The sequence below is a fragment of the Pipistrellus kuhlii genome, unplaced genomic scaffold (genome assembly GCF_014108245.1).
Source record: "Pipistrellus kuhlii isolate mPipKuh1 unplaced genomic scaffold, mPipKuh1.p scaffold_m20_p_15, whole genome shotgun sequence".
Taxonomy (NCBI): Eukaryota; Metazoa; Chordata; class Mammalia; order Chiroptera; family Vespertilionidae; genus Pipistrellus; species Pipistrellus kuhlii.
Window position 1 is genome coordinate 45,083,494 of NW_023425460.1, and position 26,286 is coordinate 45,109,779.

The 26,286-nt window shown below is 55.1% G+C and overlaps 1 protein-coding gene across 2 annotated transcripts in view; it reads right to left on the reverse strand.

Moving 5' to 3' along the window:
• The window catches only part of MGMT (O-6-methylguanine-DNA methyltransferase), a 133,265-nt gene that overhangs the window by 93,120 nt on the left and 13,859 nt on the right, over window positions 1–26,286 (reverse strand). For both annotated transcript variants that reach the window (XM_045582187.1, XM_045582188.1), the window contains exon 2: window positions 7,092–7,212. In XM_045582187.1, the coding sequence (XP_045438143.1) occupies window positions 7,092–7,212 (121 nt within the window). The remainder of the gene's footprint in view (window positions 1–7,091; window positions 7,213–26,286) is intronic.

Here is a 26,286-nt window from a genome sequence, read left to right on the forward strand (position 1 = left end):
TTTGATCTTTTGGAGTTCTGCTCCTAAAGTCAGAACTAGAGTCTCCGTTGGTCTGGGGCTAATTGTTTTTCACACCGAGGCCAGTCTCCTTGGACTCAACCCCGTGTCCTGAGTGCTGCTGTGTCCGTCCCCCCGCGCGTTTGCTCTCCCATCAGGTGACCTGGTCGTGTGCCCCCTCCACTTTGCGTGGTTCTGCTTGTTAGCGCTCTGAGTGTCCGGGAGGAGCCTCTACCCACCTCTGGCACCCGCTCTGTGCACCTCTCTTCCTGCACCCTCTCTTCTAAGTTCGCCCACTCTGTCCCCATGGACTGTGGGCTCCATCGCCTCCACCAGGAGGCCTCTGGGCTCTGCCTGGATTCCTTCTCCTTTGCCACAACCTTGCACAGCAAGAGCTCTGCTAGGAAGACTGTCCCTACCCCAGACACTGGCACATCCACTCGACAAAGAAGCCACCCAGCTGCCCCACCAGCGTCTCCGAATCCCCATTCATACTAGTCACAGCTTGGCCAACTCTGACCTCATTCCCTTCCAACCACCATTGTTTCCAGACACTTTCTGACTACATGCCCCTCTTGTCTGAGCCAAGCACCCTTCAGATGTGCACCCTGCTTCCCTCAGCCAGCGGAAGTGAGGAGGGATCCCCTCTCTAAACCTGTTCAAGTGCACACCCTGCACCAGCACAGTCCTCACAAGGGAACCTCTTTTGTAATCAAGCCAAGGCTGGGACAAGACTCAGCATTCCGGCTGCCAGTGGCTGAGGCTAGGAACCCTGAAACGCTGGTATCCCCTTCCTGCCGGATCGTAAATGCTGATACTACAGTTTTTATGGGAAATTTCCAGCCTCTGAGTTTTTCATTGGACTGTGAATGGTAAATGACACACTTTTCTAAGTTTACGTTCTTTTTCTTGGCTAGATCCACAAAAATAAGATTCCTACTTTCTCGCCTCTGCCAGCAATTCCATGGGCAGAAACTATTCATTGCAACATAGAAATAGTCTAATTTGTCTCCGATATAGGTTCACAAAACAGAGAGAAAAAGTTGTTCACCCTTGGATCCAGTCCGCTTTGTTAAAATTTAAATAAATGCTGAGTTAGCCATCTAATGAATCAAAATCTCAAACACAAGTTTTCAATCCATGTAGGAATATATGGGTTCCAGGTCATTTTCAGGGGGAAATTTACACAGCTACCTGTCAGTTCACCAAATGTGCTCAAAGCAATTAAACTATGAAGTGAACCGTACTTCATATTAAATGTATTTTGTATATAAAAGGAGTGTTTCCAAGTAAGAACAAGACAGCAGGCCAACGGAAACCTTTAGGTGGGAGGGGTCCACATTACGAGGCCCGCATGGGCTCACGGCTGCTCCATCATCTGTCCCCATGAGAACAAATCCCCGCCCTGGGTGGGACCTACTCAAAGCACAAGATTCTGGACACCATCCAGTGGGTCTGTGAGGGCAGAGGAGCTCCCGAATAACACTGGGGCCTTGTTGGCCTCTGTCCCCGTGTAGACGTTTCTGCAGATGGTGCCGAGGTCACGAGGAAACTGCTGCCCTTGGCCGTGACGCAGTCCTCTCTGTGGGTGCAGGACCGGTGGGCCCAACAGCCAGAGGCGGCTGTGTCCTGCAGCCACAGGGCGGCGTGGGTGAGCCGTGGTAACGCGGAGGCCATCCGGGCACATGCTGCTCCCTTTAGTTTACTCCCATCGGACAGCAGGGACCGTGAGGCTGCACTCACCACCCCGCAGGCCCCTCGCGTCCCCGGAACAAGGGGCTCTCCCGGGAAGCATCCTGGCTCCCGTGCCGTCGCTCTGGCCATCGGCCTGAGAAATGCGGCTGTCGTCCGGCTTCCACGGGGACCGCGGGCCATGTTCCGAGCAGAGCGAAGCATTTGCACAGCTGAGTCACCGACACCGTAAGTCAGGGGGACCGGGCACAGAGGCCTCACCCACCACTCAGAACGCAGCAGGCCCGGGCTGCGACACCTCAGGGACAGGGAGTCGGAGCCGGGGTGGGCAAGAACACGGGTCCCGGGTTCAAGGCACTCCAGTCCTTGTTTTTAAAAAAAACAGACGGTTTCCATAAACCCAGAGAGCTTGGCAAGTGTTTCCTACAAAAACATGCTCATTTGACTCAGAGACCTCCTTAAGGAGCACTCTGTAAAGTAAAACAATTACATTTTTTAAGGACACACACCGCCAATCATTACTGCAAGCGGCAGTGAGGCCAGCCCGGCCCGGGGACAGGCCCTCAGCGGGTTTGGGTTTGGGGTTATTGTTACAGGAGCGTCTGTGCTTCAGGGTCCTTCTCTTCGGGAAAGATGGATGATAACTAAGTGCGGCAAGTCCCCGCACCAGCGTCCCCATCTGCCAGAGAGAACACATCTGCGTGTCCCGGGAAGGCTCTGAGGACGCGGGGCCTCAGGAGCCACCTGGGCCAGGAGTGACCTGCCCGGGACCCTGGCAGGAGGCAGAGCCGGGCTGTCGGGGTCACTCAGGCTCTGGACGTGCTCACGGTCCCGATGGCCCACGTGACGGACGGGAAGGTGACAGAACAAAAGCACGAGGAAAGCACCGTCCCTGCCCGTTTCACCCACAGACCCGGCGCGGCTGCAGGCTCTGAGCTCCCCAGAGACGCCCGGACCTCCCTCTCTCGCTGGGTGGCTCCTGGGGAGCCCCTGAAGTGAAACCGCAGGGCACCCAACGAGGCGGACGACCCTTCCCCTGCAGTGGCATTCCAGTGCCCGAGGCCCAGGTGCACCCGTCCACCTGGTGACCAGGCCCCCCAGCCACCCACGTCCCGGAGGTCAGGCCCACCCTCCTTGTCTCAGCGGCAGAGCCGGAGGGGGGATGAGCAGCACCAGGGATTACTAGGAAGCGGAAAGCAGGCTGCCCGCGATTTGAAGTTTTCCAAACTACGGAAACGTTTTGCCATGGAGAGATTCCTGTCCTCCAGCTCTGCACGCCTGCATTTTCCTAAGGTGGTTTACACGCAAAAAATAAACAACAAAGGCAGGCCTCTGGCCCCGAGAGACGGAGCCTGTGCCCTTCCTTCTCTCCGGCTTCCTGGCTCCCAAGCTCCTCCTGCTCCCGTTGGCACCGCAGGTGCGCGCGGCGCGGGACAGGCCGCTTTTCCAGCCGTCAAATACCGTCATCAACGCCATGGGAGGCCGCCGTCCCCAAAGAGCACCGGAGAAGCAAACACTCGCAGCCCTGCTCCCCCGGCGTTAGACACTGAGGACCCTGACAAGGTCAACGCCGCTCGGCCTCCTGGTGACGCGGGCGGAGCCAGCAGCCCAGCCCTGGCAGGCAGCCAGCCGCTCCTGGACATGATGCTGCGAATGGGAACATGATGTTGACAGGAAGTTATAAAATTGAGACGATTATACCACTTTCCAAACCCATATTCTCCACTCAAGTATTTCTGGGGAAGGAAAGGTAATTTGTACTGAAAAGAAAAGAAAAAGAAACCCCTGTACGAAGCTGTATGGACAGGGTGGGCAAAAGGAGGCTGACAGTTGTTCGTTGGGAAATGCAGTCACTGGTAAGCAATAATAAAAAAATAAGCTGTTTTCCAGACTCACCGCTGTCCTTTTGCCCCCGTGCAGTCGGATGGCTAACGGGAACAGGAGTCACAGGTGTGAGAGGAGAGCAGGATGCTCTGCTCACAGCCCCTGCGCCGCCATCGTCAGCACCCCTGGGGCATGGGCTCTCCTGCCCGAAGGCAAGCCAGGTGGGAAGGTCTCCTCCAGGGGCAGCACCCAGTTCTATCAGGTGGTCAGAGGCCTTTCTACACACACACACACACACACACACACACACACACACACACAAGACCCAGATGGCATCCAAGGTGAAATTAGCCAGAGCGTGAAGAGAAAGTCATACTAATCCCACACATGAAGTCAAGAAACCGAAGAGGAGCCTAGCTGGTTCGCTCAGTGGTCAGAGCATCAGCTTGCAGACAGAAGGGTTGAGAGTTCGATTTCCAGTCAAGGGCATGGTTACAGGCTCCCCAGCCCCCGTGTGTGTGGAAAGCAACCAATCGATGTGTCTCTCTCATGTGGATGCTTCTCTCTCTCTCTCTCTCTCTCTCTCTCTCTCTCTCTCTCTCCCCCCCCCCCCGCCCCCACCCTCCTTCCCACCTCCCTGCAACCGAAACTTGACAAGAATACAATAAAGACACTTCCCTCATGAACTTACACACTTAATCATGAAACAAAATAGCAAAGTTAAACCCGTAAGACGTAAAAATAAAACAAAAACCATGACTTAAGTGGTAGAGCCCAGCATTTGAGATGGGTTTAAAATCCTAAAATTGGCTTAGTTCACCACACATGATCATGTTGACATGTGTACAGAAACCTTTTGACGAAATTCAACAGACTGGGGAAACACCCTCAGCCTGAGAAGGAGCCCGTGCGCCCACAGAGGCCCTGCCCCTCAGGCCGGGAGGTCCTGGGTGCCCCCCCACCCCCCGAACAGGGAGGGCGGGCCACTGTCACCACCTGCATTCAGCATCACCCGGAGGCTCCAGCCAGAGCAATAAAAAGCAGAAATAAAAGGCATCGTGATTCTCTATAAAGAAAATCGTAGGCACCTGGGAAACACTTCCTGGAACTAATAAGAGAATTTAGTAAGGTGGTGGAATATGAGATCAATATACAAAAGTCAATTGTTACATCCCAGCAGCCAGACAAGTAAAGCAGTTTTAAAAGGATTCTGAATACCATCCGACCGTTCAGCAATCAGATTTACAAAGACCAGGCGGGATCTCTAAGCTGGACACCACACCGCTGCCGAGAGAAACGGAAGGGAAACTAAACCAACGCTGAGGTAAACTACAGTCGTTCGCTTCAGAATTAAAAAGATGTCAGCCTGCCCCAAAATGATATAGATTCAACGAGGTCTCAAGCAAAATACCAATATGCTTTTCTTTTCTTTCTTTCTTTCTTTCTTTCTTTCTTTCTTTCTTTCTTTCTTTTTTTTTTTCTTTTCTTTTTTTTTTTTTAGAGATTGAAGCCTTGACTGTAAAGGTAATATGGAAAATCAAGACACCTAAAGCCAAAACAACTTTTTCCCCCCTAAAATCAAGTTAGAGGACGCAGGTTACCTTAATTCAAAGCACCCAGTCAGCATGGTGCTGACATAGAACAGACGGGGCGAGCACTTGAACAGAACTGTCCAGGCCTCACTGGCACTCACACGTGTGGCCAATCGGGTTTCGTCAAAGGCACCAAGACGGTTCCAGGGGAAATGGAAGTTGTTGTTTCCAACAAATAATGCCGAAGAGACTAACTATCGATGTGGAAGAAGTCAGCTGAGTACCTCACACCAAAGCAATGTGAGAGACAGCCCACGTACCCAAATAAAAGGTTAAATGATAAAGCTTTCAAAAATTCTTTATTTTATTTTCCCATCACCATTTATCCTCTCATGCCCTCTGCCACCTCCGCCCCGCAGTCACCACCCTGTTGGCCATGCCTGGGAGTTCTCTTTTTTATCTGTCTTTTGCTCAATTCCTCCACAACCTCAACCTCTCCCGGTCGTGGCTGAGAAAACTTTTAAAATGGAAATGTATTTGTGAGATTGCATTAGGCAACATTTCTTAGAGATAAAACTTGAACTCATTGGAAGACTAGGAAAAGCACAAGCCCCACCTGTGAGGGAGTCAGCGCTGTGCACACATTTGGTAAACAACCAGTCCTGGGGGCCCGTGTCCCATGCCTGAGCCTCATCTGGGCTTGATTCACTGAGCGGAGAAACTCAATATTCTTTCTGTTCTGGGGTCCTAACGGGCATTCCACTCACCATCCCTTACAGCGCTTGTGTTCCCCCCTTCCCTCCCAATCTACTTTACAGAGCGGGTTTCAAACAAACAAACACTCAACACAACGAAGATGCTGAGAGACGCAATGGCACTTCCCCCTGGAAATTACTCGCTGCCTGTGGGGGCAGAGGACACAGGGCTCCGAGGGGCACCTCGTTCTGTCTCCACAAAGTCTATCGATTGCAACCCCCGGCTCGGAGGAAAGGCTCGGCGGCAGGCGAGCGGCGTATTTATGACGGCGGCTGCTCGTTACGGCGGCTCTGACAGGGCCCATTAGAGTCGGTGTTTATGTTGCTTATGTATTTTCTTTATCTAATGGCCCTGGCGCTGTGTTCAGTAGCCAGGTGACAAACACCGGGCTGGGACGTGGCTGCCTTCCCCCTCCCGGCAGGAATAAGGAGAACCGCCACGTTCACCGACGCCAAATCGATGCCGGAGGAGAGCCAATGCCACATCTCAGAGCGGAGCCCGGGGCAGGCTCTCCGGGCTGACGCCCTGCGGTCAGAGAGCGCAGAGGGTTCGCCAGGGAGGGCAGCGTGTCCTGTGGCGAAGGGACGCCCGGATGTCACTCTCAGAAGGGGGCTTCCTGCTTCCCCCCAGCTGCACTGAGAGGCCAGGGCTCCCCCCTGGGCCGGCCCAGCACTCTGATGGGAAGCTCCCCGGCCCGCTGGACTGGGAGGACGGGCACCACTGAAAGCCACGCTGGAGAAGGCACCCGAGCCACCCAGGGTCCAGAGCAATCCGAATTCGGTGGGAAGAACCCGCATTCGGTGGTCACAACCCAGCAGCTCCTCTCCCCGAGCGCCTGGGAGCTGCTGAGTCAGGCATGGCCCTGGGCTTAGTCAGAGGGGCTTCTAGGCCCGTGGTCGGCAAACTCATTAGCCGAATGAGCCACATAGCAACAGCACAATGATTGACATTTCTTTGGAGAACCACATTTTTTAAACTTAAACTTCTTCAAACGCCACGTCTTCAAAATAGACTTGCCCAGTCCGTGGTATTTTGTGGAAGAGCCAGACTCAAGGGGCCAAGGAGCTGCATGTGGCTCGAGAACCACAGTTTGCCGACCATGGCTCGAGGGCATCCGGTGCTAAAATGAGGGATGAAAATGAAGGACGTGGACGCGCACTTGAGCTATTTTCTGTGGCTGTGCCCGTGGCTCCTCCTGCCCGTGGCCAAGGGAAGGCCAGCAGGAACCACGCCCGTTCCTTCTGTGGCTCCGAGCCACCACCCAGAGGGGGTCCTGCGGGAGTCACTCACCCAGCGGCCGGCAGCTTGATCTCGTGCAGACCCTGCTGGCACCCGGAGATCCGGATCTGCCCCAGGGGGCTGGCCACCACGCTGTGCTTCACCGCGCAGGCAGCGTCCATCCTCCTCGGACCTACGGAAACAGTGCGAGGAGGGTGAGGACGGGCATGGAAAGAGCGGGGTCGCCTTAAAGCACAGCAGAAACCCTGTGTTTAAGACCGGAAACATCTTCCAAAGCTTCCCCCCCGAGTTTGGAGTTCGGTCCCACCCGGCCTCATCCTACCATCCAGCCACCCTGAGGACAGAACAGCCCGTCGTCGCCCTCGGCGGCACCTCGCTTCGTTCCCGTTACTGCCCTCCTCCCCCCGCTGCCAATCGTCACGGAGGCCGGGGCGAGGCCTCCTCTGGAAGAGCCCGAACACTACACTCCCCCCCCCAGAAAGCAATTAACGACGACCCCGTCCTCACCGATGAAAGCTGCAGACCGGCCACGGCGTTCGGAGCGAAGCACGTGTAAACATCACGTGTAAACACAACGTGTACAGAGCTGCGTGCTCAGCCCCGCACCTGCACCGCCACACCTGTGTCCGGGGCGGGCGGCAGAACAGCGGGATAAAACGCGCAGGCTCTGCAAAGCTTCCAAACGTCCTTACACCCGGACAAACGTGCAAACGCACACACACATCCCGGGACCCGTCCTCGGGCCGGCGGAGGCAGGTGTCAGCTTTGGCCAGCACAGCCACACGTGAACGGGAGCAGACCCACCAAGGGCAGTGAGACGCCGGGAAGGGAGGGGGCCTGGCTGCTAGTTTATTAAAGTCACACTCACCCTGGGAGCCCAGAAGTCACCAGCGCAAGGGAGGGCGGTGTGGTGCGCACCTGGACCAGCCTGCAGTCCTCCTCTCCGACCCCGTGGGCTCCTGACCAGAGCTGAGTGCTCCCTCCCCATCTCCACCCCCCTTCGCTGTCCTGGAGGCACCTCCATGGCCTTGTCCCTGACGGTCACCTGCACGCACGCCTCCCTTATGGCGCATTTCGGAGAAGGCACCGTCCAACCCTGCTCCGCTCCGGTTACCCCAGGATTCTCCTTCCCTGCCACCAGCCTCACCTCCCCGCACCGGCTTCTCAGTGAGCCCGGCTCTCACAAGCTGTTCTCCTCCGGGTGCCTCTCCTCCCTGCCTCCCACCTGCTCCCAGAGACACCCAGACCCTTGAAGAGGTCAAAAGCGTCCCCCCAACCACACCACGTGTAAGCAGTACCCCGAAATTCCATCCCAAGCCGCCAGGCTCCAGAGCCGCCCTGTCCAATCCCCATTTTCTGTGCAAACCCACGGGGGTCCCACGAGGGTCCCACTGGAGCACAGAGGGTTTGATGGGAACCTTCTCCACGGCCCCTGAAGGTCCCCTTCTAGGCACCACAGCCTGTGGGATGGAAACCAAGCTTCCGAGAGGGTCCTCCCGCCCCCCACCCCACCTCACCAGGCAGGGGCAGGGCCCCACCCACCACCCACCACCCACCACCCACCACCCATCACTTTGACTCGGAGCCACACGGCTTTGCCCTGTAGCCGTGGTTGGCAAACTGCGGCTCGCGAGCCACATGCAGCTCTTTGGCCCCTGGAGTGTGTGGCTCTTCCACAAAATACCACGGCCTGGGCGAGTCTCTTTTGAAGAAGTGGCGTTAGAAGAAGTCTAAGTTTAAAAAAGTGTGGCTCTCCAAAGAAATGTCAATTGTTGTCCTGTTGATATTTGGCTCTGTGGACTAATGAATTTGCCGACCCCTGCCCTATAGGATAAAAGGCAACTGACTCTCAGGGTTGGCACAGGACTGGCCCGAACCTGTGTAGAGACCTGGTAGCCGGGAAGGACTGGGGTTATTTATCCCAGCCATAATCGACATTGAGCCCAATGGCCTTGCCCTTTGACCTTGTAATCGAGGATGCTCCACCCTCTGCACAATCTTATCCAACAGCCTCAAAATCTGATCCCTCTTCAGAAGCAGATGGCCACCCCTTCTCCCAGCCCCAGGGGGCCTCCCCCCATTTCCTGGGGCCAGAGCCCACAGCTGTCGCCCACCACACACGGGGACATTTCCAAGCCCCTGAGCCCGTGGCAGGAGCTGGGGCGGGGCACTGGCTACCATAAGTCCGGGTCCTGTTGGTGGCAGAAGCATCGCTCGCACACACGTGCTGGACTGGACAGTCAGTGTGTCCACCACCCAGGCCAAGGGTCCAGGCCCCGTTTTCCAGAGCATGCTCCCAGAGGATGCTCCGAGGAAGGGCTCCGGGGCCCAGGGAGCAGTTGGACACGCAGCCCGTCCCAGGAACACTCAGCTTGCACATTAGCATGTTAAAGCTCGGAGCAATCTCACAGCAAAACCCGCTGTGTGTGTGCGCAGCCTGTGAATGGGCTCCCCATGACCCGGCCTCCACCGGGGTCCCGCTGTGCAGCGCTGGCCCCCGCAGGCCCCGGCCGTTTCCCAGCAGCTCCGGGCCCGGGAGACCTGGCTCGGGCCCCAGCCCTGGAGCCTGACGAGCCACAAGCCCCCTCCCCGGCAGGGCTCCCGCGGAGGCTCCAGAAGCGGAGGCTGGCTAATTTAGGCACAAAAGCAATTCCTGAAAGGCTGTCCCATAACTCAGGACTTCTGGGAAGCTGGAGGAGCGGCTCAGAAAACGGCAGGAGCCAAGGCTGGCCCCCGTCCAGCGCGGCCCTCACCGGCCTCCGGAAACATCTGCGGGGACGGCCAGGGACTGCAGGCATGCAGCTGCCGCTGTTGCCACCGTTGCCCCTGGAAACAGGATGCTGCAGCCCCCGTCAATTCCCTGCTGCCCGCCTCCCTGTCACTTGCCTCTGATTCAAGGCCCAGGCAGGAGCCCAGAGCTGGCTCGGGGGCCAAGCCAGCGCACGCCTGCGCCGAGTGGCAGCAGGGGGAAGGGGCGGCTGCCAGGAGGGGAGGGCTCTGCCCAGATCAGCCCCGAGGAGGATGGGGCCCAGCTCTGCTGCAGAAAGGCAGCGGGAGCAGGAGCGAAGGGGCCGTGTCCACGCCCCCCCCCCCCCCCGGCCTCCATTCCCTCACCAGTCACACTGGCTGCAGCCTCACTGGGTTGGTCTGTGGGGCCAGCTGGAGGGCTCGGGGGAAGCCCTGCATGGGCCGGTGGCGGGCAGCTCTGAGGCCAAGGACCTGCATCCTTCACGGGACACATCCAATCCCCACCTGCTCCAGAGCACCCAGGGAGGCAGACCTGAGAGTGCAGGGGGGGGGCCGGGAAGTCAGGGGGCTGATGAAGGTGACTGAGGACGCAGGGCCCTGTCGGACTTGGCCCACATGCCCCAGTGCCAGGCTCTGACTGGCTGGCTGGCTGAACCTCGGAGGCTGTGAGCCTGGGTGCAGCGGGGAAGGGCTGCGGCCACGCCTGGTGAGGCCCGAGCTGCAGTGTCTGTGTCTACCCAGACAGCACCAGCACAGGGCACCTGGACCTCAGGCACCTGAGGCGTGGCTGCCCACCGCTGCCCCCGCCCGGCTGTCCCTGGGACCAGCACCACAAGCCCAGCTCACGGCGCTGCCCCAGGGCTGCCCGGTCTGAGCTCCCGCCAGGACCAGGCTGCCCGTGTGGCATTAAGAACGAGTCCCGTGGGAGCAACCGGCAAGTCCCAGCCTAAGTCCGAACGAGGCCTGTGTCACTTCTCACCTCAGCCCGCCAGCGGGTCCTGAGCTCTGTGACATCGGAAGGTGGCCCCTTAGGTTTCCGATGGGTTAGCAGAGTCCCCCCACGTGAGGATTCTGGGCGCCCCCCCAGGACTGCGTGGGTGGGGGACCAGCGCCTCTGGGTTTCTACGCCCGTCCGCAGCAGCATTGCTGAAGATACTGCACCACGACCCACCGACCGCCCCTCTGGCAAACGAGGAAGAGCAGCCACTGTTTATCAGCGACGGGAGGTTCCATCAGCCCCGCTGGAAACAGGCTCTGAGACGCCGCAGAAACCTACACCGACAACAGGCCGCTCGGCACACCCTTCCACAGGGAGCGACAACCCGCGGAACGCCGACTCCCACGACGTAACCGAGAATGTCCCTGGGACGGGAGAGGGAGGGCACACGGTGACTCCGGTGCCCCGGGAACATCCCGCCCGGGGCAGAGGCAGGGCTTGCTGTTTCTAGAACCTCCTCCGTGACGGCCAGGCCCCCACGGGCACCGATTCTTGGGCTAAAGGCACAGCAGCTGCCTTCCGGGCAGGAACAAGGAGAGGAACAGTTTAAAACACGGCCATCGACCATCGATTGCTGCTGACACAGCTGCGAGGGAGGAGGCAGCCAGCGGACCTCGGGGCAGAGGGAAGGGTGCCCAGACTGGGCAAACCCGTGTGAATTTGGAAACCACAAGGCTAGAGGGTGCCAGGGAGCTCCCACCAAGCCAGCCCCTGAGCATCTGCCAGCAGCTGCCCGGACCCGCTCCCGCCTTTGAGACCAGCCTCCGCTCACCTGGCCTTCCCGGGACCCCCCAGGCCGCAGTCAGGACACGGGACTCCACAGCTGGAGCGCACACCCGCCATCCTCAGCAGGCCCGCTCCCCACATCACCGCACGGCGGTCACCTCAAGCCACGGCGCGGCTGGCATTAATTGGTGGCAGGAAAAAATGGATTCTGCATGCCTGTTAGGAGACCTCTGGAAAAATGAAGTGCGTTTCGTTTCATCCCCTTTCAACATGAATGGCGTTTAATGTTCACATTAAGCAGCTGGCGCCAGAGGCCGGTTCCCACCACATGAAAAGCCGGACCCCAGAGCCGGGCCGTGTCCTCCCAGCTGCCCGGGCTGTCTCAGAGGCACGCCGGGCCAAGCTGCCTGCCCGGGACCTCTCTGCCAGCCTGTGCTTTTCCCTCGGACCCTCCCAGCAGGGGTGTCCCAAGCAGGAGAACCCTGGACAGAGGCTTCTAGAAGGAATACTGGCCTGCTTTCTCCCAGGCAGTTAACGAACAAGGCGCCCAGACGTTGGCCTTGGTATCTGGCTGGTCAGCAGCCCGGGGCCCCAGGGGAGCCAAAGCCGTCCCGGCGCCCTGTCCCTTTGGCCGGGCCGCTGAGGGTGGCAGAACGAAGTCCCCTTTGTCCCCCTAAAGCACATGTGTCAAACACAAGGCCCGCGGGCCAAATCCGTCCCGCCAGGCCTTGCAATGTGGCCCGCACCACGCTGTCATCACTGCACTCCGCTGCGTTTCCATCACAATGACAGTTTATGACTGTTCAGTAAACCATTCGGCCCGCGATTTAGGCTGGATTTTAGATTTTGGCCCCTTCTCTGATTGAGTTCGACACCCCTACAAAGGATACGTTTCCCAGTTTCCCCTGAAGGCCTCCCGGTGAGCCTGGAGTGATTGATGGCGGGTGTCCCTGTGTTCCAGACACGCTCCGGGGCCTCGCGAGCTGGGCCTTGATGGTGTGAGGCTGGGGGGTCCGGGGGGGAGGGAATGGAGAGGGGAGCAGCCGCCGTTCCCACAACAAGGCCGAGCTGCCAGCGACGCGCATGCTCTGAAGGATTGATGCCGGCAGGAAACCTCACGCTCCAAATTAGCTGCCTCCTGCCCAGAACCTATCAGGGGCGTGATAACTTGGACATATAACTCTCTGCCTTTTACTCTTTCAACAATAATTCAACCTAATCCTGTGGCGGAAGCCAAGATTTCCAGACCGAAAGTGCACTTCGCATTTGATTAAATACTAATAAAGGCAAGAATAAAACATCGGTCCTTTATCTTAGTGAATTCTTCAAAAAAAACCATAGACTCTCAGAATTCATTATTTCTCTGGAGAAGGGGACAGGTTCTTCCCCTCAAAGACAGCTTAGCAGCTTCAGAGTCTTAATTAGAACAGTTAACACATGATTTACAGCCCGGGCTTACAGAAAAAGGGCGTCCCCGCCAGGTTCTGTGACTTCAGGTGATCTGCCAGTCAGAAGGGCCTCAGGCGGGGTAGCGGGGCAGCCAGCGATGGACAACATCACAGACGGATGTGTGGTCCCCCCTAAACAGGAGACTGACCTGACCCTCCACTCACATATCTGTGACCCTCCACACACAGATCTGTGAATCCAACTGAGGGTCGAGGGAAGGGCGCAGGCGAGCCCAGCTCTAGGGACAGGAGATCGGCGACAATGTCGGAGAGGATGATGGCATCCGATGAGGCAGGGAGGGACTTGGGTAGTTTAAATGAAAATTCAATGTTTAATATAGAAAAACCATCTTGGCTCACGTTATTTGATTTGAGACACCTGTTACACACGCCGAGCACAGATACATAAAACCCACGTTCTACACAGAACCTGTGCTTCAATAAAGACCAAGACCAACCATTAGCAATCTACCTACCAATGACACAATGACTTAGTACCGTGCAAATATTTTTTCTCGGAAAATGGGGATTATTGCAAAATCATACATTCGCCGCCCCCAACCTCTGTCCACGTAACCGATCCGTGGCGTCCCATCGTCCGCATGCGTTCCCACGCCCACCCGGGAAACCTCTGCAGCGGCACATTCAACAGCTCAGGAACGGAGAACTCCGGAATGTCACTACAAACCCGAGCCGGCACGTTTTATCTAAATTACAGCAGCACGGCTTCTTCAAACAAGGTTCGCAGGCGAGGACGGCGCGGGGCTGTGATGCTCCTTTCAAAGGGAGCGCGTGAGAAGAAACACCCACGCTGTCCTAGGAGGCGAGCGCTTTGATAATGAACGACTCCTTTACACGCTAAGAACCCAGCCAATTAGCGGGAACGAACATTAACTCTCCTCCTAGCGGGGCCTGGAAGGGTGCTCTCTCCACGTCCGGGCGCTCCGCACGGACAGTAATGAGGGCCCGGAGCCGCTGCGGACTTCGGGAGCACCGGCCCGGGAGGCAGGACACACGCAAACTCGTTCCTGGAGTCCTGACGCGCGTCCTCATGACACACGGGTCGTCACCTCCCTTGTCCAAGAGCGTCCTTTAGAACTTCCTCTTTTTCTTCTTTTTCCTTTGCTGAACACCGAGGCCGGGCTGGCTTCTGGAATTACCTCGGTGGCCCCGCGGGTCTGAAGAAGAATCCCACCCTGGCTCAAGGGGACCGCACGGTGCCCCCGACCCCCTGCCCCGGGGCGACGCCTAAGGGGCCTGCCAGGGATCCTCGGGCAGGGTCCCGCCAAGCCGGTGACCCGGGGCATTAGATACAGTAGCCCAGCCCGTCCTTTGTTTAAACGTTATCAGTGGACTTCTTCTTATTGTGGTAAAATGCGCGTAGTAGACATCCATTTATAAGTGTACCGTGGCATTTTGTGAAAGAGCCACAGTCAAGGGGCCAGAGAGCCGGTTGACTCAGTAGATAGAGCATCGGTCTGTGGACTGAAGGGTCCCGGGTTCGATTCTGGTCAAGGGCACATGCCAGGGTCGCGGGCTCCATCCCCAGTGGGGGGGGGGGGGGGCGTACAGGAGGCAGCCAATCAATGGTTCTCTCTCCTCATTGATATTTCTATTTCTCTCCCTTCCTTTCTGAAATCAATAAAAATATATTTAAAAAAGAAAAAGGTAAAATGAACATAAACTTGCTATCCCTGGAATTCCTTGGGAGGAGGCTAACGCAGGCGTTGGCTGTAAGAAACAGTCAGTGCTGCTGCAAGCAGCTCACAGCCCCGGGGAGCTGGGTGCTGAGCGAGGACAGCTCAGGTGAGGGGCGCGGCCCGCTGCCCACGCCGCCCTCTTTGGAAGGTCAGGGAGGGCGGAGTTGGGCCTCGTTGCTTTCTGCCTCCCCAGAGTCCCTGGCACTGTAACTGCAGAGCCGACACCCAGAAAATTGAATTTGCTGCCCTTTCTCGCCAGCTAGGGCTGAGCCTGCTTGAAATCCTTAACCTGGGCAGACAACAGCCAGCCCAGCCCAGAGGAGAGGAGAGGAGATGGGAAGAAAGGGAGAGGGAGGGGGAGGGGAGGGAGGGAGAGGAGGGAGGATAGGAGGCCTTGGTGGGGAGGCACCCAGGGGAGCTCGCTCTCGGGGCAGCACAGCCATGCATCAGAGGAGGCAGCGGTGGGCAGGCCCAGAGGTGCAGGCGCCGCTGTCACTGCCGCACAGATAAAGCCTCATCCAGCCCATCCCGGGGCCCGAGCCTCCCATCAACCACCTCGGAGCTGCTCGCCTGCATGCACGCTCAGGCCCCTGGTCCCCAATTATCCGGAAAAGACCTCCATCTCACTCTCACACGCTGACAGCGCGGAGCATGCTTTTGTTAAACAAACAGTCAGGCCGAAGCCCAAGCCAGCTGCTGGGGAGTCCGCCATGGCTGCGGGGGGGAGACGCGCACCGCCCAGCCTGGCCGGTTTGGAGCTTTTTTACCGAGAACGTGGGCCTTGGTTCCGGCTCTGCTTCTTCCCGGCCCTCTTCCCTGGGCCAGCCTCACCGATGTCTTAGTATTCTGCATTTCCCTAAGCGTGTACATGTCTGTAAATTCCTCCTTAGCACATGGCTGATCGGTACAATCAGTGGGGTAACGGAAGAGCCAGCATTGCACCCACTCTCCCATGTCAATCCCTGTGTCTCCCCCGGACACCTGGCCCCGCCATGTTTCCATCAGCCAAAACACGTCTGGAAAGGGGGTCTCCAGGCCCTCGTGTCACCACAGTGACATTTTCCATTGTCTCAGCATCACCACGGCGGCACCCCAGCACGCAGTGAGGTCCAACACCTCACCCCACCACACCCCATGTCCACCGCCGCCCCACACCCAGCAGAGGGCACTGGGGAGATGGCCAGCACTGCTGAGGGGGCACCAGGAGAAGACAGTGTGTGACATCGCCCGTGCCCCACGGCTCTCACACGGCAATCCCACCGACTTCCCCGAACAGGTGGCTTCCTCCGAACCCACACGTTTCTGACGAGAGCACTCATTCTGGCCTCTGACACATCCAGTAACCGTCCCCCGAGGAGTCGTTTGTGTGACATGTGACACCCGGATTTCCTTTCCTGGGCTGACCCCACCTGGCTGCTCCTGGTGGCCTGTCGGTCACAGCAGAGGACGCTCGTGGTGCAGAAGCACAGGTGCGCGGGCTCCCGGGGCCGGCCCGGCCCTGCTGCAGACGGGCCCAGGCGCCCCTGCCTCCGACGTGTGCCCTGCGTGGGCCTACCAGGCTTCTATCCTCCCTGCCGACCCGGAGCATCAGCTGGGAATTGGCATCACCTGGGGCCCACCCAGACCCTCCGCTCTTCTTCCTAACTGCCGGCTCCGGAGCAGTTTGGCGTCACACCTCCCTCGGAAGCTGACAGGCCAGATGTCTCTCTCACATCAACGTTTCTCTCTCTCTCTCTCTCTCTCTCTCTCTCTCTCTCTCTCTCTCTCTCTCTCCCTGCCCTTCCACTCTCTGTAAAAATCAATGGGAAAAATATCCTCAAGTGAGGATTAACAACAACAAAAATGCAAAGATAACATTCAGAGATCCTTTGTAATTCTTAAAACTTAGATTTTTTAAAGAGTTTTAAGTGTTATATATACCCTGTTTTCCTGAAACTAAGACGGTGTCTTATATTAATTTTTTTTTTCTCCCAAAGTTGCGCTAGGTCTTATTTTTCAGGGGATGTCTTATCTTTCCATGCGCTAGGTCTTATTTTCGGAGGATGTCTTATTTTTGGGGGAACACGGTATGGATTTCAACGAATCAGCAACTCCACCTCCCAGAACCCTGTGTTACCATGGAGAGCTGAGCCCACAGGAGGGAGAGGAGCATGGTGTTGGGCCGAGCTCCTCTCACAGCCACTCCGGATGCACTGGTGAGCACGCTGCAGCCAGGACAGCGTCTCCCCACAGCAGCATCTGCGCTGGAGATTGGTCATCCCGTTCGTTTTAAACAACTCGGAACCACCACAATTAGCTCCGATCACTGTAAAACACTTTCTGCTTGGCGAAACCCTGCTTTTTCCGCAGAAACAACGTGAGGCGTACAAAGAAATATGAATGTGCGGGGCAAACAGGAGAGACAGAGCCGACGGAAGTGAGAGGGAACTGCAGTGTGTGCGTGCGGCTCCCGGGACGCGCTCCGCACGGAAGATGCAATTTTGAGCGCGGTCTCCGGGGCAGGGACCGCGGGAGTGTCACCTGAACAGCAGCCCGCCCGCCGTGGGGATGCAATAAAAATTAAACCATCATGAGAGGAGCTTCATCCCACGGCTTAGAGCGATATATATCCCAGACACACACGCAGGGCGGCACTAATAAACAGCTCACGCAGGAGAAGCAGAAGTTCCAGCCCAAAAGGAAAGAGCAAATAGAACCCTTGTAAAGCCGAGTGTCGAACAAGGACTCTGCTTCGCCCGGAAATGAGAACGCCGCCTCCAGACGGCGCCTCCATGGCGGCTGTCTCACGCCACTGGCCACAGTGCTGGATTTCACTCCATCTCCCTGGACGGATTAGTTCTTCGAAATAATCCTATTTGATAAAAGCCTAATATGCTAAGTGTCCAGGCATCTGGTGGTTGGTTCAACCAATCAAAGCATAATATGCTAATGACATGGTAAGGCTGCTCAATCGCTCTCTATGATGTGCACTGGCCACCAGGGGGCAGACGCTCTGACTGGTAGGTTACCTTACCGATTGGGACTGAGTGAGATGGGCCGGATACACCCTGGAGCCCTCCCACAGTCCCTCCCCGGCTGGCCAACCTCCCAAGTCCCTCTCCAGCCCCAATTGTGCGCCGGTGAGGTCCCTCGGCCTGGCCTGCACGCTCTTGCAATCCAGGACCCCTCAGGGGATGTCTGAGAGCTGGTTTTGGCCCGATCCCACAGGCCAGGCTGGTGCACGAATGTTATCTTTGCATTTTTGTTGTTGTTAATCCTCACTTGAGGATATTTTTTCCATTGATTTTTACAGAGAGTGGAAGGACAGGGGAGAGACAAAGAAAGAGAGAAAAACATTGATGTTGGAGGGGCATATTGATCGGGTGCCTCCCGTATGTGGTTCTCAAACTTAAGAAAGTTAACTGGAATTTCTCCCTTTGACCTCTAAGTGATTTAATAAACATCTGTTTTTACAAGTCTGTAACGCTCAGACAAGAGGCACTGCTAAAAACAGAATTCCACATCCACTTCTCCCTGAGCTTGGAGAAGCGGGAGCCGCAAGCCTCTACATAAAAGGGAAAGCAACCAGGCATAGCACAATCGGAGATATTACCTTCCAAATGCGTTATTGTTGCCAATTAGAGGAACCGCTCCGACTTAATTTCAAAGGCACAATCATGCTCAGCAGAAACAGCCTCTTTTTTAAATTTCAAGGAGGATGAGCATGAAGGCCATAACTCACCTGGCAGCTGTAAGACGCCCCCCTCCTTGCAACACCGCATTTCATAAATACTCCTCATCGACAAGCCGGGCTAATTCGGGCTAATTTCATTGTATTTTCGGTGCTATCGCACATCGGCGTGCAATTACCTTTATCATTTTATTGCCGAGGCAGAAAGCAATCAGGACAATTATTTGGGAAACGGGGGTTTATAAATTCTAAATCACAGTGGCTGGCATTTTTGATAAAACAGCAGCTTTATCTCGGGAAGTGGCAGGGCCAGGGGATAAATCACGCATCAGTCAAGTGCAGCTGACCCCAAGTGCATTGCACAATATCAGAAGTGCTTCCAGAGAAACTTTCCGGCGTCATCCATCATCCTTCATAATGCGAAAGTGGCTGCACACCTGAAGACAGGGCTGGAGAATGAGAATAATAATAATAATAAATAAAAAAAAGAGGGGAAATTCAGGAGGTGTGGGCAGAGCCATTCCCTGCCTCCCTGTAAACGGTGAGCTATGGCCGGTGCACACACACATACACACACATACACACACACACACACACTCTCTCTCTCACACACACACACATATACACACACACACACACACACACACACACAGGACTTCCGGGTCACGCTAACTCTGTATTCACGCTCATCACGCAGTCGTATATATAAATGAAGGAGCAGAGTCCTAAAAGGAACACGCGTGCCCTGCCTGCGTGTCTTCGGGGGCACCACGGTCCCCCCCGGGTCAGGGCGGGGACTGTGCACGCACAGCCCCGCATCTGTTCTCCGGGCCTCATTTTCTCCGAAACGTGATTGCAAAAGAAAAAATAAAGAAATAAATAAAAAAAGCTGTAACCTGATTTGAAAGACAAGGGAGGGAGAAATCCTGGAGTCCCCCCATCAGTGTCCCCCAAGTTAATCACCGGTGACAGGGAGCGCGGGCACCACACAGGCCGTTAGGACGGCAGCTGGCCGGTCCCCAATCACATCTTCACACGGAGACACGCCTCGGACCGGGGTCCCAGCTGTCTTCGGGAAAAGACGGCCACCACATCACCCGCACCCCCGGCATACATTAGCCATACCTTGTTTCAGCCCCGCGTATGAGGCAGAATAAAATAACCGTGTGGCCGCTGGGTTCCTTTCCTGCCAGAAAGCAAGTGCCCCAGAGAGGGAGGCTTCTGCACGCTTTGCGGGGACCCCGTGGCCAGGACCTGGGGGGGCAGCCTCTCCAGGAGGTCTGACAATTATCAGCTGAAGACGCCAGGCCCCTGGCCGGGTGCTCACACACATCACCTCGTTTCCCCTGCCCAGCACACCTCAGGTAGGGCAGTCCCGTGCAGATGAGGAAGCAGATTGAGGTGTTCAGTAAGCAGCCAAAGACACAGCGCGTAGTGGCAGGGGCAGATTCAAGGTCAAACCCCAAGTACTTCAGCGCACAGGCTTCTGCCAGACCCACCCCCGTCCGCAGCACAGACACATTCCACACCGTAAGTGTCAGCACAGGCTGGGTGACTGTGTCGTAACAAACACCACCGAACCCCCTGGGGTACTCCCAAAGCGGGGCCTCTGTGAGGGCCGTACACCCACACAGGCCGCTTCATCTCGCGGCATCGCCTGGACATCCCACACCGGCTGCCTGCCGCCACAGAGAGAGGCGGGGTGGGGCACTGAGCATGGGGGGACATGGGCCCGCCTCCCTGGAACAGGTCTGGGCATTCCAGAGGATGTCCTCCGAGTCCCCGTCTTCACCTGCTGGGACCCGACCATCGCTCTGCCCCCAGCAAACCCCATTCGTGAAGTCTGAGTCAGGCGGAGACCCTGCTCACAGCGTCCACAGAGACACACCCTCCTCACGCCTGCTGGCATCACACCCCTGAGAACAAACACGCGTGAGTCCCCGCTTAAACCAGAGACACCAGCGGACCTCTGAGCGGCTTCCTGCTCACCAACCAAACTTCCAGTGTGTCTGTTTACAGCAAAGGGGAGTGAGAACCACAGCGGATCCTGTGCAGGAGAACGTGCCAATTCCCAGGTAAAGCGGGCGGGAGTGAGGGATGTAACACTGTCAACAACAGAAAATAAAAATGTGCGCATATATATAAACAAATAAAATAACATCAAATGGATTAGTGAGAAACAAAAGACCCACGGAATCCAGAGAGAACACTGCGGAGGGAAATTATCATTCTTCACATAAAATAATGTTAGGGGACCCTCACTGTTTTATTTCTTCTCAACACGCAACATTTAGATATTTGAGAAATGAGCTAATTAACTGGTCCACCTATTCTGAAAGGAAATTATTTCCTTTCTGTCTATGCCGGTGGTCGGCAAACTGTGGCTTGTGAGCCACATGCGGCTCTTTGGCCCCTTGAGTGTGGCTCTTCTACAAAATACCACGGCCTGGGCGAGTCTGCTGAAGAAGTGGCGTTAGAAGAAGTGTACGTTTAAAAAAATGTGGCTCTCCGAAGAAATGTCAATCGTTGTGATGTGGATAGTTGTCTCTGTGGGCTAATGAGTTTGCCGGCCACTAGTCTATGCCGGTCCCAGTGTCAGCCCCGAGCGCCCAGCCAGCTTCCCCGAGTCCTTAAGAGAAGGCCGCACACCGCCTATGGGCCAGGCCAGCAGACGGGACATGCTCCTGCGCAAACACGACTCTGCCGGCAGCCTGTCTGCACTGTGAGCTCCCCCCAAACACACCATTTAAAAGAGCCCCACGGAGGTGAGCGGCCAGAGCCCGGAACTCGGGAGGCTGCAGGCTGGGCGGGAAGTGGATGAGAAGTGCAGCGCCAGGGACAAAGCCAGCCTGTAATGTGCACGCAGGTGACACACAGACACAGGCCGCATCGCCACGGGCCTGCCTGGATCTCAGCAGGTACACAGGCCCCTCTGTCCTCGGAGAGGAGCAGGGAGAGCGGCCGGGAGGCCGAGAAGCTCCGTGGGGCCCTCGTGGTCCCTCCCTGCTGGCAGACGGCACTAACCTGCTCAGTGAAAGCCCTGGGGGCCTCGGGGACTGGGAACCGTGCCGCTCCGTGCTCACGGCTGAGCCACCGGGCGCAGGGATGCAGGGATGGGAGGGGACGGGAGCTGGGGCCGGGAAGAAAAAGGTTAAACGGATCATAAATTAGGTCAGTGTCAGCGGGCCGGCAGCTCTCTTCACATTACAAATCAGATGCAGCGTGTCTCCTCCGGCTTAAAATCAGAGCTCGCCGAGGGTCTCCGCTCCCAGCTCTGCCCTCCTGGCGCTCCCGCCCCAGAGGAGGAGACAGATGCCAGCACACGGGACCGCTCCCCAAGCGCAGGCACCAGCCGAGGAGAGGCGCGGACTGCGCACGAGGTCACCCAAAACAGGCCCCACTCCGCCCTGGCAGCATTTCTGCCAGACGCACCGGGACACCGGGCATCGGAATCATCCCGGACTCTGCCCATATGATGGTGTGCTATCAGACATGTTCGTAAAGGAACCCAGAGCCTGCAGCTCGCCCAGGAAAACAACACATGTTAAGACTTCACTGAAGCCAAAACCGGTGTGGCTCAGTGGACAGAGCGTCGGCCTGCGGACTGAAGGGTCCCAGGTTCGATTCAGGTCAAGGGCATGTACCTTGGTTGCGGGCACATCCCCAGTGGAGGGTGTGCAGGAGGCAGCTGATCGACGATTCTCTCTCATCGATGTTTCTAGCTCTCTATCCCTCTCCCTTCCTCTCTGTAAAAAATCAATAAAATATATTTAAATGTAACTGAAATGCTGTGCCTGAGCCGGTGCCATCTTGTTGTAACAGCAACCTCTCCCTGCCCTGGGCATTGTCAGCCTCCCACACGCTGTGAAACGCATTGCTTCACGCACCCAGGGAAGGTGGGTGGTGAGGCAGCAGGACAGCAGCTCGAAGGAAGGGGGGGGGGGGTGCTGGAGGAAGATTATCTACAATGAAAATTCCAGACACTTGCATTTCCTTAAATATTTATAAAACGGCTTCCCGTTTGTAAGCACACTTGATCCCAAAGAAGTAAGTGATCGGTTTTCTTTCCTTAAAGACGGGGAGCATCTGGCTAAGAGGGAGACTCCAGGCGGCCAGCAGCACACGGCGCAGCCTCTGTCTCCGTGCCCGCCGCGTCCCACGGGCGCCGAGAGCCTGCGGTGCCGCCCCCACCATGCAGACCTCCGGGGACTCACGGGGCAGCATCAATCTTGCCAGTGCCATCCTGCCGGACAGGGGAGACCCCAAAGAGTCCTGCGGGGCCTCTGGGAATGTCATTACACTCTCCGCGACCAGGCGCAGGGATGTGTCAGCGGGAACACACAGCCCGGGGAAGTCCTGGTGTCATTTTCGCCACGTGAAGCCGTTCTGCCCAGGGAAAGGGGAGACGGGTCCCGGCGGCAGGAGATAAGCCGGAGACAGACCCAATCCCATCGCCGCCTGACAGCGAAGCATGTCCGTGTTATCATCTCTCCCCTCCGACGGTGCGATACGGGGAGGTCAGGGTCATAGCGGAAGGCTCCAGAATTTGGGAAGGGGCGGGATGGGAAGAAATGAGAATCTCCCTGCTCTGCAGGCAGGCCGGGAACTTGCGCGTTCAGCGGGCCATCCATCACCCTTCGCAAGTCATAAGCCGCGAGCCAGGCAGAGCGAGTCTCATCACTTGGCCTATAAAAGCCTCGGCTCCGTGGGGTGGAGGCGCGCTGAACTTTAATAAGCACTCCGCTCTCACAAATAAACCCAAACACCCAATTACCGAGCGACTATTTATAGTTTCTAAAATAACTTAACCCAGTTTTACAAAGCGGGTGTTTTTAAGATCCATAGAAAACGCCTGCCCGAAGCCGCCTCACAGACCACATTTATTTGGCCTCGACCTGGAGGACCGAGAGATCTGTGAGCCTCAGGTACGTGATGTGTACCACCAATTCAACAAGAAATGAGCTTTATTGACAAACAACGACTGGTCACAGGAAACTGAACCATACATGTAAGCTGTGGATTTTGTCAAAACGCCGAACCCTGGAAAATTGAGAATCGGAGAGCTGACAGGGTCTGGGGGTGGTGTCACCATGTCCGAGTCACGTCCATGGTTTTGCAACACAAGACAATTCCCTACAAGACCTTCGCCCTTCCCTAATCTGCCCACTTTGTGCTCTCAGCATCCTGTCCAGGCCAATTCCTCTTCCATGGCGGCAATGTCCGATTTGGCACTTCACACACAAAGAAAATCTAACGCTCAAAGCCCCGAGGATAAATACAAATAAAAGCAAAGGAAACCAAATGTTGAAGGGGAAAGAACTCTCAAGTCCACTCAGTACCCTAAGCCAGTGGTCAGCAAACTCATTAGTCAACAGAGCCAAGTATCAACAGTACAGCGATTGAAATTCCTTTGGAGAGCCACATTTTTTAAACGTAAACTTCTTCTAACGCTACTTCTTCAAAATAGACTCACCATGGCCGTGATATTTTGTGGAAGAGCCACACGCAAGGGGCCAAAGAGCCGCATGTGGCTCGCGAGCCGCGGTTTGCCGACCACTGCCTTAAGCCAACAGCCCACCCAGACCAGCATCCTCCAATGCAGTCACGTGGAGTTACCTGCTTACACTTAACTGAATTAGGACGTAGCAGAATGAAAAATTCAGGTACCAAGATGCACCCCTCACATTGCAAGTGCCGAGCCGCCACATGTGTCCAGGGGCGACCTCCTGGGCAGCACAGACACAGGGCATTCTATCCTTGCCACAGGTCATGCTGACGGTGCTGGCCAGCCCTGTCACTGTAGTCTCAGGGACACGGAGATCCAGGAGGTCGGAGGATGTCACAGATGAACCAGGAGCCCGGCCACAAAGCAACCAAAGCGAGTGCGTGGTCCTGGAGCATGTCAGCCACTGCTGCCCAACATGAGCCTAAGCTTCACGGTCAGGGTCGTGTCTAGCCAATTCAGAGACAGACACATACCCTGACACATATGCCCAAACACACCCCACCCAGGGGCCTGACGAGCAGCAGGCAGATGGTGCTTTGAATGCCAGAGCACCTGAATAAATGACCATAACACCACGGGCAACCCGTGATCAGAGACGCATCCCAGAACCGAGGCAGCTGAATGGCTGTTAACAATTTCTCCCTAAGACTTCAGAAGTCTTCCCAACCTAGTTTAGCCCTCAAAAAACACTGTATTAAGCATCTCTGTGCACAAGATTTTAATTAATTCTTTAGGAAAAATCCTCAGATATGACATCACCCTAAATTTCTACAATGAAAGAATGTTAGCGTTTGGAGTGGGCCACCACGCTGTCTCTAGGCCCAATGTCAGCAAAGATTTCAATGAGCACTTGGGACCAGGTTAGGGGAAGAAGCCAAATGCAAAATACTGACTAGTTTAGGTGTACAAGTTATTGCCCTACATGTGTGAGTGTGCGTGTGCTGTGCGTATGCATGTGTGTGCCTGTAATACACAATCAAGAGAAGGGAGAACAGAAAATACAAGCAGAAAAATGGGTGTCCAAGACACCAGTGTTAGCAGACAAGAACTTTAAAATAATAGTGATGATTTGTTTAAAAATAAGAGGAAAAGACAGACGAAACAAATGAGACAGTGCAGAATGTTAAATATAGAATTGAAATACATATTAAAATATGAAATGGCGATCCTAGTACAATAAGCACAAAATTTGATATTCAGAACTCACTAGATAAGATTTATAGGACAGAGCAGAAAACAGGATTTGTGACCCAAGAGACAGAGCAACAGAAAATATCCAAACTGGGGCACAGAAAGAGAGAAGGAATGGAAAAAAACAAAAACAAAAACAGAGCATTAAAGCTCTAAGGGACAGTCACCAGAACAGCCCTCCCCCCAACTAGTCCAAACAGGGAAGAGGAGTGGGTAAGAAGAGCAATAATATAAAGGAATAAGTCCAGAATTTTTCAAAACAAGTGACATATATCAACCAGGGAGCTAGCAGTAAATCTAAGACACAATAGACTAAAGTGGGTCCCTAAATACCACAAAAATAGGCAAACATCTCGTGAGACCGAACAAGTTGAAAAGGAGAGAACATAAAAATAAACTGTACAAGGAATGAAAATAGAGAATGTAATTACAGAGATTTAAAACATAATGAGAAAACTAAGAACAATTTTCCACCTCAAAAAACTGAAAACCTGGCTTAATATAATTAACCTAACTAGAGCTAAAGAATAAATAATCTGATAACTACAAGAGCAATTAAATCAACAGTTTAAAAAGACTCCCACAAATACCAGGTTATATAATATTCACAAAAATCTACTAAATGTTCAAAGAAAAGATCAATTTAATATAAATTCTTATAGAGAACATAAAATAGAGAATGCTCAACCTACTCTATGAAGTCAGTTTATTTTTGAAACTCAAATCAGATGAGGACTCAATCTCATTCATAAGCACAATTGAGAAAAATCCTAAACAACAACAAAAAACCCTGAAGCCTAGTCTCACAGCTGATTAGAAGATAGTGCTTAGTGATCCAAGTAAGGTTCAACCCAGAATTCAAAAATGACTTACCATTAATAAATCTATAAGAGTATTTATCCACACTAACAGGCATGGGTGTGGGGATCACATCAATTTCAATTGATGCAGAAAAATCATTTAATAAAGTTCAAAGGCCATTAATGACTTTACTTTTTTTCTCAGACAACCAGAAGAGAATGTTCTACCACAAGCCTGCAGCAAGCATTGTTTCTGGCAGTGGAACATTAGCATCTTCCTCTTTAAAATAAGTAACAGGGTTAGTATGTTAATTATCTCCACATCTGCGCTGAGCATGGTGCTGGACGTCCTAGCCAGCACAACACACTCAGGAGAAGAAATCCATGACCACCCGAGGAGAGGAAAAGAAGCAAACTTCTCATTCGTTGGTGAAGTGATGGTGTACTTCATGCATGTCAA